At 30.9% G+C, this 15715-nt stretch overlaps 1 protein-coding gene across 1 annotated transcript in view; it reads left to right on the top strand.

The window, feature by feature from the left end:
• The window catches only part of LOC111641450 (papilin-like), a 102676-nt gene that overhangs the window by 3349 nt on the left and 83612 nt on the right, over positions 1 to 15715 (top strand). Inside the window, exons 2-7 of the mRNA XM_023387626.1 lie at positions 2528 to 2703; positions 2933 to 2993; positions 3093 to 3195; positions 4108 to 4241; positions 6432 to 6555; positions 9445 to 9525. Of these exons, the coding sequence (XP_023243394.1) occupies positions 2528 to 2703; positions 2933 to 2993; positions 3093 to 3195; positions 4108 to 4241; positions 6432 to 6555; positions 9445 to 9525 (679 nt within the window). The remainder of the gene's footprint in view (positions 1 to 2527; positions 2704 to 2932; positions 2994 to 3092; positions 3196 to 4107; positions 4242 to 6431; positions 6556 to 9444; positions 9526 to 15715) is intronic.

Raw genomic sequence — 15715 nt, 5'->3', positions numbered from 1 at the left:
TAATCTAATAACCTGGGCAACTCGCTGTCCGAATCAAACAAAATATTAATAAATATATCAATTTTCCTACTCTGACTTTTTCTTTTTAGTTTGCAACTTCCTTTTTTTTGTCTTTTTTCCAATTTTTACCACGAGTTCGATCAGCCCCATAACCTGACACGATCTGAAGAGATTGCCCATGAAAAGTTCCTAAGGTTTCCGACCTGGAGTCAAACCCTAATCTCTCAGGTATCTCTGAAAGGCTCGTCTTCGAATTCCAATTGGCTGAGGAATTTTTGTGTGTGGGTTGTTGCGGACATGTCGGACTCCATCCTATCATCCACGTTATCGTGAACATACACAAAAAGGCCTTCTTAGTGTCGATAGATTGGAAAGCGTTAAAAAGTAGTAAGAACAGAATAAAAAGCAGACATAAGAGCAGATGTGCATAAAATTAAAATTTACTCAAACTGTGGGAAAATATCTTTAGTTTCAATAAGTTTTTTTTTTTTAAGAAGTTTGTGTTAAAATGTCAGTTTTTACGTAAAGTGGCTGTAATATTCCATTTAAATAAAGAAATATCATACTTGATGCTTAGTTTTGATTAGATTTAGTTTTTAGCTTAAGTTTTACTTACGTCAATTTCGACTTTAAGAACGTGTGCAAATGTCTATCACTATCACAACGTTTGGTTAAGGAATGGATGAATTTGATCCGGTTGAGCGACATTGACTTAGGAATTAGGCACATCTCTGTAATGTGCAGAATTATAGGAATAGTGTCTTTCTGTCGACATCATAATAGGAATAACGTCATCATAATTCGGCACGTCATAAGAATTTATGATGTTATTCCTGTTATGATGTCAACAGAAAGATATTATTCCTATAATTTACAACCAAACGCGCCTCCCTATGAAGTAGGTGAACATGATAAAACACACCGTCACTATGTATAAGTTAATTAAAAGCCATATTAATCTCATATAGGCCTATTAACCTCGAACTGGATTATTGTAAAATACATAACCCAGCCCAATTGGCAGAAGAACTGAGGCGAATAGTCTTACCAGATGATGAATACATATCTGTGTTAGACTATCAAAACTTATACCCTTCAATTAAACTACAATCTTGTCACGATAGTTTACTTAATTAAGTAGATGCAGGGCATCCAGGCCATCCATATCTAAACTTTGAAAGAGACAGTGCAATTAATATGCTACACATCTTTCTTTCAATTTGAAGGTGAGGTATACCTGCAAAAAAGAACGGTCCCAAATCCCAATGGGTAGATCTATGGCAGGATTACTTTGCGTGCTAGTGCTAAGAAGTATGGAGAGTACTTTATTCCAAATATCAAAATAACATTTTGCTATATAAACGTTACGTTGGTGATGTATTAATCATGTGGAACAAAAAACTAAACATACAGCAGTTTGTCAACACCGGCGACAACAATCCGTATGGGATGAAAAAAACCTTAGACCAATTCACATTTCCTCGATTTAAATATCACCCTAGCGAATGGCGAAACTATATGAGTGTTTATCTTAATTTAGATCTGGAAAGAAAACAACCAAATACATAGGATACAAATCTAGAAACCTTCCTACGAGACTTAAAGGCCATCAATATGACGTACGCAAAGGCAAAACTACAAATGCCTTAGCTACAAGGCACTTTTTCGGAACGTAATTACCGTGTTATACTAGTGATACCTATATTTGATTTNCGTCAATTTCGACTTTAAGAACGTGTGCAAATGTCTATCACTATCACAACGTTTGGTTAAGGAATGGATGAATTTGATCCGGTTGAGCGACATTGACTTAGGAATTAGGCACATCTCTGTAATGTGCAGAATTATAGGAATAGTGTCTTTCTGTCGGCATCATAATAGGAATAACGTCATCATAATTCGGCACGTCATAAGGATTTATGATGTTATTCCTGTTATGATGTCAACAGAAAGATATTATTCAACAGAAAGATATTATACTTTGCGTGCTAGTGTTAAGAAGTATGGAGAGTACCTTATTCCAAATATCAAAATACAGTAATATTTTGCTATATAAACGTTACGTTGGTGCTGTATTAATCATGTGGAACAAAAAACTAAACATACAGCAGTTTGTCAACACCGTCGACAACAATCCGTATGGGATGAGAAAAACCTTAGACCAATTCACATTTCCTCGATTTAAACATCACCCTAGCGAATGGCGAAACCATATGAGTGTTTATCTTAATTTAGATCTGGAAAGAAAACAAGCAAATACATAGGATACAAATCCAGAAACCTCCCTACGAGACTTAAAGGCCATCAGTATGACGTACGCAAAGGCAAAACTACAAATGCCTTAGCTACAAGGCACTTTTTCGGAACGTAATTACCGTGTTATACTAGTGATACCTATATTTGATTTAGCATTACGGAAAATGTATAAATAATTTTATTGATTAATTAAATTATATTCATTTTTATAAAGGCTTAGATTTTAAAATAATTTCTCTTTTATAACTATTAATTACTCTTCTCTTTACAGTTAGCCATTGCCGATAGAAACAAAAGGCAATTATATCATCCGACGGATTTTGTTTTGGGTTTGGATACGAAAGTAGACGAGAGTGGTCCTTGGGGTCCGTGGACGATAAGAAGTACATGTTCTAGAACGTGTGGTGGAGGTGTTTCCTTCCAATCTAGAATATGTATGGATTATCGGTAAGCATTTCCACATTCTCTCCATAACTGCAGTTTGTCCAAGTCGAAATTTTAAAAGAAATTTAATATTAACTAGAAATTTCCTTGCCAGATTTATCTAAAATTTAAGTTAGATTGTTCGTCTTCATTAGCCATTAAGTAAAGTTTTATTCATAATTTTATCTTAGACAATTTTTGAAATTGTAAATTATAGTAATGGAATTAAAAAAAAATGAATTTTATATCATAGGGTAGGTGGATTTCATAGTTGTGTGGGACCTTCTAGAAAATATTTTTCTTGTAATATTCAGGTAAGTTTTACAAATTAAAATATCATCTGCAGTAGCAATTATGAAATATTAAGTCATATTATATAAATAAAATTGAAATTATTATTTAACTTTTTCTAGGATTGTCCTCCGAATGCGAGAGATTTCCGAACGGAACAATGTGCTCGATTCAACAGTATCCCTTTTGAAGGAAAATATTATAGTTGGATTCCTTTTTATGGCGGTTCGTTGATTTAATTATATTTTCGTACAAAAATATAGCTTATACATATTATATTTATGTCAATTATTCGAATTTTTATTGTCCTTCGCGCTTAAAATACTCAATCCTAAAAACAAGAAAGTTGGCTCAATATGAGAATGTTCGGCAAATTTATAAATTTTAATAAATAAAGTATAATTCGATATTTAAATTAATTTGAATTCTCAGTGATCCATGATTCTATATAACAATAGAAATAAATAGTTTTCTGAATGTCTGAATGTAATAAAATTGAAACAAGAAGACTGTTTTAATTTTATTATAGCCTATTCAAAAACAATGGCGTTAAAGGCAAGACATAACAATGTATTTCACATTGTATTCTGCACGTAATCACATAAACTCATATACAGTATAGTAGAAGAATAAAGAAATTTTAATAGCCTTTACTTCTTTACTGTACCCAATTTAAGGAATTTTTAAAATGTGTTAGATTGGACACTCGGTGTGACAAATCCTTACGTAAGATAACCTTTGTAGTTATATTAATCAAATACTATAAGTGTTAGAAGTGCGAAATAATCTAATAACCTTAACTCCTCCGAATCGCTTAACCAATTTAAATAATTTTTTTTGCATACAAATAGAATACATGTACCACGCAAACGGCATTCTAAAATTCGACCCGTGACCGGAGATATACAAGGTCAAAGTTCACAATGTTAAATCTATGGACGAAGTTGGAGCCAAAGCGCGCCCTCGTCAAACTTTAATCGATCTTTTATAATATCTCAGAATGGAGTAGTCATATTAACCGTCGCACAAACGTCAATGTCTAAGAGAATTCCTCACAATACATTACTAAAATATACTTGGAGAAGAATTAATTAATTAATATAAATATCACATTAATTGAAATTCTTTTTTCTCTAGCTCCCAATCCATGTGAACTAAATTGTATGCCCAAAGGTGCAAGATACTATCATCGAAGAGCTCGAAGAGTTATAGACGGAACTTTATGCCATGACGATGGAGCTACAGATATATGTGTTAATGGTATATGTTTGGTATGTTAAAGTTATAAATAGGTTTGATCAATATTATTATTTATTTTTTAATGTGTTAAAATCTTTAAATTATTTTTAAACGTCGAGAAATTCCAAAAAATTGTGTTTTTTTTTCCTATATGTATGGATATTAGTGTGTGGGGAGGACATGATTTTGTTCACCCTCTTTGAAGTTTAATAACTCCTGTGGTTTTTGTCGAAAGTTTCTGAAATCTTGCAGATAGGTTTGCTTATTAGGGGGATAGATGCTATTAAATTTTGGTGATTAAAGATCGAGGTGGTGGGGAGATAAAGGGGGTCGTGTGTATCTCCAGTAGGGTCAGACTTAATGACGACTTTACTCGTTATTAGCATTAACAATCTCTTATAAATCCCATCCCTACTCTCAAAATTAAGCTTTTAGCCATTTTATAACACTTAAAAATATAAAAAGTTATTTTAATAAAATATGAGCAGATGGCGCCACTAAATGTTGCCTGGGAAGTTAATCAATTTATTATATTGGATTTTTTTCTCAGCTGATTTTTCCAGTCTTGTGCTTGGTTTTCAAGGTTCTTTTGATTCTGGTCTGCAATAAATATAATAAAATGCAAAAACTGCATAAAATTTAATGAAATAAACAGACGTCCACTTAAACTCTACTCCTCCCCTTTCCCTTGTGTGGACGTCATTTATGGACAGCCCCTTATCCTTATTATATATCCTTATATATGCATTTATATTTGAAACCTTTCATTTGAAAAATATGAATTTTTTCGTGTATTTTTCCTATCCGTCCTCCCCTCCTTTATACAAAGTTCAACTTTTCCACGAGCCAATCTAAACAGCCCTCAGGGCTCCTTTAGTTGACTCGTCGACAGGACTAGCTTGCAGACGTTGCATTTGTAATTTTCACATTTCTATTATCATAAAACAATTAATTAAAAGCTTTCATCTAAAGTGTGAATCTACTTAAAAGAAGGTATATGTGATTAGAAAGCTTTAATTCAATATGGAAGGTCCCTTGCAGAGAACCATAATTCAGTTTGAATCTGTGAATGATGCAGCTTATCTAGGTGAATCGTCACAGTTGAAAGAAGACAATCAACGATTTTCCTGCTGTATTCTGGCTCGCCTACTTCAAACGTCGTTTGGAGCCTTGAGTTTTCAAGAAAAATAAACCAGCAACATTTCAAATTTACTTTTAAATGTTGCTGGTTTTTAAAATTTTGGTGGTGCCATTTGTTATCATATTTTATTAAAACAACTTTTTATATTTTTAACTATTATAAAATGGCTAAAAGCTTAATTTTGAGGGTAGAGATGGGTTTTATAAGAAATTGTTAATGCTAATAACTAGTTAAATCGTCATTAAGTCTGACCATACTGGAGATATACACGACCCCCTTTATCTCCCCACCACCTTGACCTTTAATCACCAAAATTGAATAGCATCAATCTCCCTAATAAACAAACCTACATAAAAAATTTCAGAAATTTTTGACAAAAAGCACAGGAGTTATTAAGTTTGAAATTAAGTGAACAAAATCATTCCCTATGCCCTATAAACACACACATACACTAACATACATATATACAGAAAAAAAAACCCTGGTTTTTTTCCCTTTTCTTGATGACGTTTTAAGGTCTCCAAAGTCCAAAAATGTTAAAACATTTAGGGATTATTTTTTTGACTGATGACCATACTTCCCCCATTATATAAATATATAACAGAGCAAGGAAAGTAAAATTAATATGAAAATAAAGTGAATTTTTTTCAGGGTGTTTAAATAATAATTGTTATAATGTACAAAAAATGGGTTTCCTTACATATGGTCCCTTTTAAAAATTGTCATTATGTGCCACTGAAGAAAATATAAAAATTATTAATTTCTTTTAAAATTTTAATACTGTGCACCTTTTATATTTCTTCCTCAATGCCTGAGTAGTCTGAGCACTACAGAATGCCCTGCTTCAACTACTCACCATCATCAGGGTATGCTAGTTAGAAAGCAGAATTATTTAGTATGTTCTTTGTATATAAGGAGTGGAATAACATATTATAATCATTCTCTGATATTAACTGTATAAATTTAAATCAATGAGTCTTTAATTAATTAATTAGGCATATTTATTGTAATATTAAATTGTATTATACTATTGTAAATTAATCAACATTAAAAATGCACATTGCAATATTTATTCTTTTAGCCTTTACCATGTGACAAAATGTTGGGATCAGATGCAAAAGAAGATAAGTGTGGAATTTGTGGAGGAGATGACAGTTCTTGTCATATTATCAGTGGAATATTTGATAGAGAAATTTTTAACACAGGTTTGTATAAAATATTATAGATTTAATATATATACTGGTGCAAATTTAGTTAAGGACCATTCAAGTATTACATCAGTCAGTTTATAAGGAAGGCAATTTGTTTATATCTGATAATTGCTGATATGGAGTGAGGAAAAGTGAGTTATTGATGACATGAGATTGCACTATCGTTTATTTTTCTTCCTAGTTATCACAAAATTGTGGTACAATTACCTCTGAATGAGATGATTCAGGACCTTATCAGAGTTGTAGACCATAGCCATAAGAAGAAAAAAGAAATTTTGATTTAAAAATTTTAGAAAATTTAATAAAATGAATAATAAAATAAATGTTAATAAGGCTATTTTGTTATATCATCTATTTACACACAGACCTAAAGGAATTGGAACTACCTATGCATATCACTCTTAAAAACAAGTTCAATGGATAACTAAGTGCATTTTAATGAGTATAATTTATTATACTATATGATAATGTGCTTATGTAATTGTATATTTTGTTATCCATTAATTCTGCTAGTTTTCTACACACAGTCATCATTTTGGTTTATAATCCTATTCATTTTGGTTTAGTGTGTTAACAGATAGATTAACAAAGTACACTTCAGAAGATATGCTTTGTTATCCATTTTGATAATTTTCCTACATTTTCAACTTTAACATTTCATTTCTTGTTCTTTAAAAATACCATTTCCAATAAACCATGCCCTCTTTATTTCTATTTAATTTCCAAAAATAAATCTTTTTACTAACTTTCAATACTGGAGCAAATAGCTTAAAAACTTTCATTCTTATAAACATAGGTAATTAATGAAAATGGCATTGTGTGCACATCATTTGCTGTTAAGTCATTTGTGGATACATAATTGGGCTGCAATTTGAAAAAATTGTTGACCTATGTTTACTGTTGTCTGTCCTTCCTTAATCTAGAGAATGGAATTAGATAGATGAAAGCTGAGACCAGATATGGAAAGATTAGAGACCCAATTAACTACATACAAACTTCCAATGCAAACTGGAAGTCATTATTTCAATTCAAAAATTTTTCCCTGAAAGGAGTTAGATGATCAGCATGACCCTATTGTTTTATTAATAAATTATTTTAAAATTATATGTAATTTTGTTAAGATATCATGGTGATACCATCTACAATACTATTGTTATATAAAAATAAATAAAGATACTTTTTGAATTATTAATTGGGTTTCTCATCTTTTTAATTTAAGAATTATTAGTTTCAATAAAGAATAATTTAAATAAAAAAGCATAATCAACAATTGGTAAGAATTTTTTTGTAAAAAGAATTAACCGCAATTAAAATTTGTTATAATAATAATTTTTTCTTTTCTTATTCAACAAATGTTATAAATAAAAACAAAGTGGGAAAGAGAGAGAAGAATATATTTAAATAAATCAATAGAAAATGTTAGTATTCAGATAGATGATGTTATGATATGAAAGACATTACTTTAAAAACAATTCATGTATAGTATAACACACCTCTCAAAACCTCACTAAGGGCTAGTGTCAGATTTAAAATGTTAACAAATGTTTTGGGCTCCTTCTGAGCCCTGTTTCAGGTTTTCTGTATTCTATAAATGGAACACAAAAAAAATGATTTAAATTTAAATTTGACCAAGGTTATTCTATATGTGTTTCATTTATAGAATGCAGAAAACCTGAAGTAGGGCTCAGAAAGAGCCCAAAAACATTTGTTAATGCTTTAAATCTGACACTAGCCCTTAGTGAGCTTTTGAGAGGTGTGTTATACATTAAGTTCACTTGGAGGGTGAAAGAACTACAATGTAGAGTCAAAAGTTAACTGAACTTCCAATGTAATTTTAATACATTAATTAATAGTACAAATATTTAAAGAAGATTATATTCAAAATAAGCATCTTCTGCAGCTATGCACTTCTGCTAATGTATTGGGTTGAACCAAAAGTTCATTCGGTTTTTAGAAAGAAATAAAATATACTATTTTGAAATAAACAAAAACGTTTAATCCACAATGTATTCACCCTTCTGTTCAATAACCTTATGCCACCTGATGGGTAGTTTCATAATTCCGTCTGTGTAGAATTGGGTGGGTTTCTGATTGAAAAAATTATCAATGTGATTTTTGATATCTTTTAGAGATTGAAATTCTATGCCATTTAAATTATTCTGCAATGAACGAAAAAGATGATTAAAAAATAGCTGTAATTAAACTTATGTAATAAATATGCAGATATTTGTAATGTCAACCTAAACAAGTTAAAACTTGATAAGCACAACAAAGGTGCCACAGACGAGCGATTATGTAAGTACTTCTGGTAAATACTTCTGAATGAACTTCTGGTTCAATCCAATACTTATTAATGCAGTCTTGCAGCCCATTCTGCATTACTTTCTGAGTGAAATTATTGTAGCACTTTTCATCTCTTCTACTGATTTGAATCTAACTGATTTAGTGAAGATATGAAAGTCTACGAAAACATATTCACTAAAATGAAAAATCTACTAAAGAACTGTAGATCAAATCAGCAAGAGAGTAAAGAGTTCTGTGACAATTGCACTCAAAGAGGTAATTCAGAATGAGCTGTAAGACTGTTTTAATAAGTGGTACAAGCATTGGCAGAAATATGTAGCTGCAGTTACTTATTTTAAAGATGATCTTCTATAAATACTTCTACTTTTAGTGTAATAAAGTTACATTAAAATTTTTTTATTTTTGATGCCATTCTGCTAATATTTTATTGATTTATTTACATCTATTTATCTGCTAAATTATATTGTGTATGAGAAAAAACTAATCTAATTTAATTTAATATTATTATAACTCTTTACAATTTAATAATTAATTGGATAAACTCTAATCTCAAATATAATTTTTCTTTGTACTTTTTAGGTTACAATGATATACTCTTGATTCCTCCATTTGCAACATCCATACTTATTGAAGAAGTGATTCCAAACAGTAATTACTTTGGTAATAATTATTAGTAAATTTTATTTTCTATTTAAATTAATAATAATAATTTTTACATTTTGTATGATATATAATGATTTTCAATGTTTTACTTTTATGATAAACTTTGGGCTTCTGAAAAGTAATGAGAATTGACACTCAGAATCAAAAGTAGAGTCTCGGTTAATCAAGTCTTGATTATCCAAGCTGTCTCTCCATCAAGGTATTTTTATTTAAAGTATCTTTATTTAGAACTTAGTAAAAGCATCATGTTTTTAAAAATAATCTTTGATATTTATTTCTGCAAAATCATTTTTACATTAAGATACTTTTCTTTTTATTTTGGTGATGAAATTATTAATTAATTGAAATTATTTACAATTAACTTAATTGAGATTTACACTATCTATAAAACTCAATTCTGATTCCAATTTAGAAGATTATTATTTTTTAAAATATTTTTCAGTCAAATTTTATTATTTAATCTTTTCACTAATCAAAGTAGATTTCTAACTGAATTATTTTCATTTCACAAATAACCGAGACTCTACTATTGGAATAGGTATGTAAAGTGTGTTAAGACATAAGGTCTTTATATTACAAAGTTCTGTAGATTCGGCTTTTTCTATTGTACAATAATGAATTGTATGTGTAATATATAAGTTACATTAAAGTAATTTTGAATAAGTTAATTAATATATATGATATTATACTATAGTTAATAATCCATTTTATAACAATTTTTAGTAATATATTTAATAAATGATTAAAAATAAAACATTTTAAAAATTTGTAATTGAAATTTTTTTTTTAAATCTTTGTGTTTGAAATTCTTGTTTCCTTTAGAACACTTAAGAACCTGATGATGACTGCTAAATATAGTCATCATCAGCTACTATTTGTTTTGAATCTATCTATAAACTAGACTTTACCACAGAACTTTCAAAGGCTCAGAAAAGTTTTTCAAACCTCTCCTGTGAATAAAAAGAACAATGATAGTTTTGTCAGGACTAAGGATGCACCGATTAATCGGTAAATAATTGGTAATTGGCCATTTCGGCTATTTCCCCGATTAATTGGTTTTGATAATCAGCCAGTTTTGCGTTTTAATGTTTTTGTTAGAATGTTACATATAAGACTAGTAATAAAAAATAATAAATTTCTGTTATATATTTATTACAGCTGTCCCTTGATAATCTGACAGGTATGGGACCAAAGGGGTGTCGGATTACCAAAAGTGTCCAGATTACCGAAAGTGATTACATATTTGGCATTGTTTTGCTAGCAGTAGCCTACAATATTCCCTACTCCAACTGTTCGAACAGAACTGCTCACGGTAAACACACGAAATGTGTGTTATCGTGTAAGAATTGGGTGGGGAGATTCACGTCGCGACATGCTTCTGTGCAAGAAGACACGTAACGGGGACGGGTACCTTGACGGGAGGTGCGTCGGACTACTGAGCATGTCGGATTACAAAATGTCGGACTATCAAGGGACAGTTGTATTTATTATATGACAAACTGAATATTAAAATTTTCAACTCATATTATTCCTTTTATCAATACATATTATAAGGTGTAATATAACCTATTCAAAACTATCTCTTTTATTTAAAGTTTAAACTTTAAATATATAAAACAAATAAAAATTTAATATTCAAATTTTAAAACCCTTAAATTGTAATGCAAAAACTTGAGAATTTCACCATTTTCAGGGCATAGCCTATTTCTTGCCGGCTCATAAATGTTATCTCCAGTGCTGAAAATTCTTTCACTTTCAATGGAAGATGCTGATGCACCTAGATATTTCATAGCTATTTTGCTCAAATTAGGAAAAGTTCTTTTGAACTTCTCTGCCACAAAAATGGGTCACTTTTTTGTCTTTGTATGAGAGGTAAATGTAAATATTTTTCTAATTCTTGATCGAAACTTTTGTTTCATTTTTTCTTTGTTTTTATAAACATACTCTTCTTCATTCTTTTGTTTATCAAATAAATCAAATAATTCATCAAATAAATTAGAAAAACTTAGAGATCCATCTTAGTCATCTCCAGAAGTAGAAGCTTTAGACTTTAATTCATCTTGAGATTTTTAATTATCAGTATCATCTAAGCTATCAATTGTCCATCTTTTTATTTCCTCTACCATATCCTTTTTTTGAAATTTCATTTTGAATCTTGGATATAGTAAAGATGACAAGTATAAAGACTAAGTTGAAAATTTTTTTTATTGAATTTTCTTGTCTTCTATTGTGGTATTAATGCCACTAAAGGAACTACTGTTCTTTGCTTTTGATAAGAATAATTTCAGAGTCTCTATTGTGGGAATTATTGAAGATGAGGTGGTTTCTTGTTTGCTGACTTCCACAGTAATTTCTTTGAATGGTTTTAAAAGTAGAACAATTTTTTTCAATGAGAGACCACTGATATGTGCTCAATGTGAGAATTTTATTATCTATAGCATATGTGACAAGGGGTTTTTTGCTGTTCCAAGCTTCTTTGCAACATGTAGTATGTAGAATTCCAGTGAGTAGGAACATCTTGAATTAATTTGTTTCTGCAAACCTATGTCTTACAAATCTTCCAATTTGCTTACAGCTACAGCAGAATGATTAAAATGTGTGACAATATTTCTATTATCTGTGATTATAGTTTTCACATCTTGTTGAGAAAATATGCATTCATTTAGTGTCATCTGCAGTGTATGTGTAAAGCATGATAATGCCTCTAAGTTGCAATTCCTGATTCCAGCTACCATATTTGCTCCAGAATCTCTCAGTACTAAGAATATCTTATCACTTGTCAACTTATACTGTTCAAGAACAATGTTTATCTGTTCACTAATTCATGTAGCTGTGTGGGAACTTTCAAAGGGAACAATTCACAAAACAGCTCTTTCTTGCTGAAAATCATCTTTCAAGCAGTGGGCTGTTACACTTAAAAAAGGAGAATTGTTTGTAGTCACTGTCCCAATATCAGCAGTTAAAGAAATATATTTTGCATCGTCAATGAATTTCATCTGAATTTTTGACTGAACTTTTTGGAATATGTCAGGGATGATATTTTCAGAAAAATATTTTCTGCTGGAAATATTGTAATTAGGAACGATTGTTTTTAGTTATCTTTGACATCCTAAATCAGCCACAACAGAGTATGGGTGTATATCTATACTTATCATTTATCCAATTAAATAATGAACCTCTTTGGATTGTTGATCATTTATATCCCACAAGTTTTTCTTTTCTATTAATTGAGTTAAAGTAGCTTGTCTTTAGATATGAATTTTTTGTTGTTACTGATGAATATCCAGCTTCTTTGGTTTTGGAACTTTCTCTTTTCATCTTTTAAGTTTCTTTTAAAAAGTTTTCATGATGACATTTTTTGAGATGATTTATCATGTTTTTGGTGGTAAAAGTTTTATCATTTTGTCCACTCACGATATAAAAGACTGGCACAAATTGCATTTTGAGAACTTCTCATTTTTATCTTTCTTTAAAAATTTCCAAGCAATACGAGGGCTGTTCGAAAAGTTCACGGCCTTGCCTATATGCGGCGCTGCAATCAATTTAGTTTTTGGCGGGAATAATTCAGCCATCCTTGCTAAAGATACGATACCAATTTCTGCTTGATTTGTTGTAAAGTTTTGCCACGACAGCTTAGCAGATAGTCAATGTGCACGTGCTTTGTCAAAAATGGAGAAGACGGAGACTCGTGCGGTCATAAAATACTTGACGAAAAAAGGGTTGACCGCATCTCAAATCAAAGCTGACATGGATGGAGTTTTGGGAGAGTCTGCTCCTTCGTAAACCACTGTGAAAAAATGGACAGCCCTTTTTAAATCTGGCAGAGAGAGTGTGAAACATGACCCTCGCAGCAGACGGCCGTCAACTGCTGTCACTGAAAAAAATATCGACAAAGTTTACGATTTGGTGTTAGCAGATCGCCACTTGAAAATGCATGAGATAGCTGAGACAACAGGTATCTCTATCGACTGAGTGCACCACATCTAACCGAAAATTTGGGTATGACGAAGGTCTCAGCAAGTTGGGTGCCGCATCTGCTGACCGCTGAGCAAAGACGTGTTTGCACTTTGATGTCAAAGAAGTGTTTGGACTTCTACAAGAAAAACCCACGAGATTTCTTGCATCGGTTTGTGACTACTGACGAAATGTGGATCCATTACTACACTCCTGAAACAAAAGAACAGTCGAAGCAATGGAAACACCCCAGTTCGCCACCACCAAAGAAGGCAAAAACAGTTCCATCAGCGGGGAAAGTGATGGCCTCGGTTTTTTGGGGATGCTAAAGGAATCATCTTTATTGACTACCTAGAAAGAGGAAAGACCATCAATGCTGTCTATTACTGTATACTTTTGGAAAAACTGAAGAAAGAAATCGAAGAGGCCACATTTGAAGAAGAAGGTTCTGTTTCACCACAATAATGCCAGAATCACTGAACAAAAAATAAACGAACTTAGCTTCCAATTAGTTCCACATTAACCGTACTCACCTGATTTGGCCCCCAGTGACTTCCCCCTTTTTCCAAATTTAAAATAATTCTTGGTTGGAAAGAGATTCCACTCAAATGACAAAGTCATCTCTGAAGTAAACGAGTATTTTGCACACCTTGACAAATCGACCTATTGTAATGGCATAAAAAAGCTAGAACATCGCTGGAATAAGTGCATTGCTAACAAAGGAGACTACATTGAAAAATAAAAAAAGTTTTAACATTATTTTGTTTGTTGTTCTATTTGAAGCCGTGAACTTTCCGAATAGTCCTCGTACCAGAAGAGGTTTGGATTTGGCTATTAATTAAAATTAAAAAGTTTTTCAAAATAATAATTTATTATAATTTATTATTTTAATTTAATACATGAATCTTAAAAAATAGCTTTATATTGAAAACTATTTTTATAACAAATTGTTATAAAATTATTTTTATCATATGAAACTTTATATTTGTATTAAGAATACATAATTTCATACGATAATAATCATAATATTATTTAACTATTAACACAATAAATTATTAACACTAATCAGTCGATAATGCTTGGCCGATTAATTGGTAATCAGCCATTTTGCTTATCAGTGCATCCTTAATCAGGACTGATGCTCAAGCTGAGCTGTTACATTTGTGTCAGGTTTAATAGAGTGCTGGGAAGTTTCCCAACACTCAACAATATTTTCTGCATATCTTAGATATACAATCCAGAACTGCTAAGATTCCTTGAGATCATCTACAACAAGACACCACAACAAGGATGAGAGAGCACTACCTTTAGAGCAGTTTTACATGACAGATGCTCTCTGTGAAATTCCAAAAAAGAAGTCACTGTTTTCACATAAAAACACATAGTTAATTAACAATTAACTTTATTCACTCTGGGATACAACTGACTGGGGTGACAACTACAGAAGGACTCTCTCAAAGGAAAGTATGTTGGAATTTCCATTTTGACTTGACACCCAGATGAAGTTACAACAAATCAATTACAACAATACTATTAAATTTTGGTGGTCGAAGAGGTGGGGAGATAAATAGGGGTTGTGTGTCATATCTTGAGTAGGGTCAGACTTAATGCAATTTTACTCATTATTAGCATTTACAATAAAAGTTACTTCTCACCTGGTACTTGTCCAATTTACTTAATATAAACACACATAAAAACCTTTACTTGACCAGTAAAAATATATTTAATGAAAACAACAAACGTTTTCGACTGCCTTCCTCAGTCTTCCTCAGGTTTTAATGTTCCAAAATGTTTAAATATTTAAGCACAACGATTTTTGAATATCAGAATTTAAAACCTGAGGAAGACTGAGGAAGGCAGTCGAAAACGTTTGTTGTTTTCATTAAATATATTTTTACTGGTCAAGTAAAGGTTTTTATGTGTGTTTATATTAAGCATTTACAATTTTTTTTTTTATAAAACTCGTTCCTACTTTCAAAATTAAGCTTTCTGCCATTTCATAATAATCAAAAATATAAAATGTTTTTTAATCAAACTTGTTCTGGATTTTTTTTATATTGGTTTAATGATGAAATGTAAATTGTCCTTAAAAACATTCATTTATTATGAATGAATCCTTAGATTTTATTAGCATTATTATGCTTCTTAAGTCTGCTGTTAATGATGGAATTGCTAGTATGAAAATAATTAATTATTGTATTATACTTGAAGCACAGCATCAAGTACAATGTAG

This window comes from Centruroides sculpturatus, unplaced genomic scaffold, assembly GCF_000671375.1.
Source record: "Centruroides sculpturatus isolate CEXI.00-Female unplaced genomic scaffold, Cexi_2.0 scaffold151, whole genome shotgun sequence".
NCBI lineage: Eukaryota > Metazoa > Arthropoda > Arachnida > Scorpiones > Buthidae > Centruroides > Centruroides sculpturatus.
This window is presented reverse-complemented; position numbering and strand designations above follow the sequence as displayed.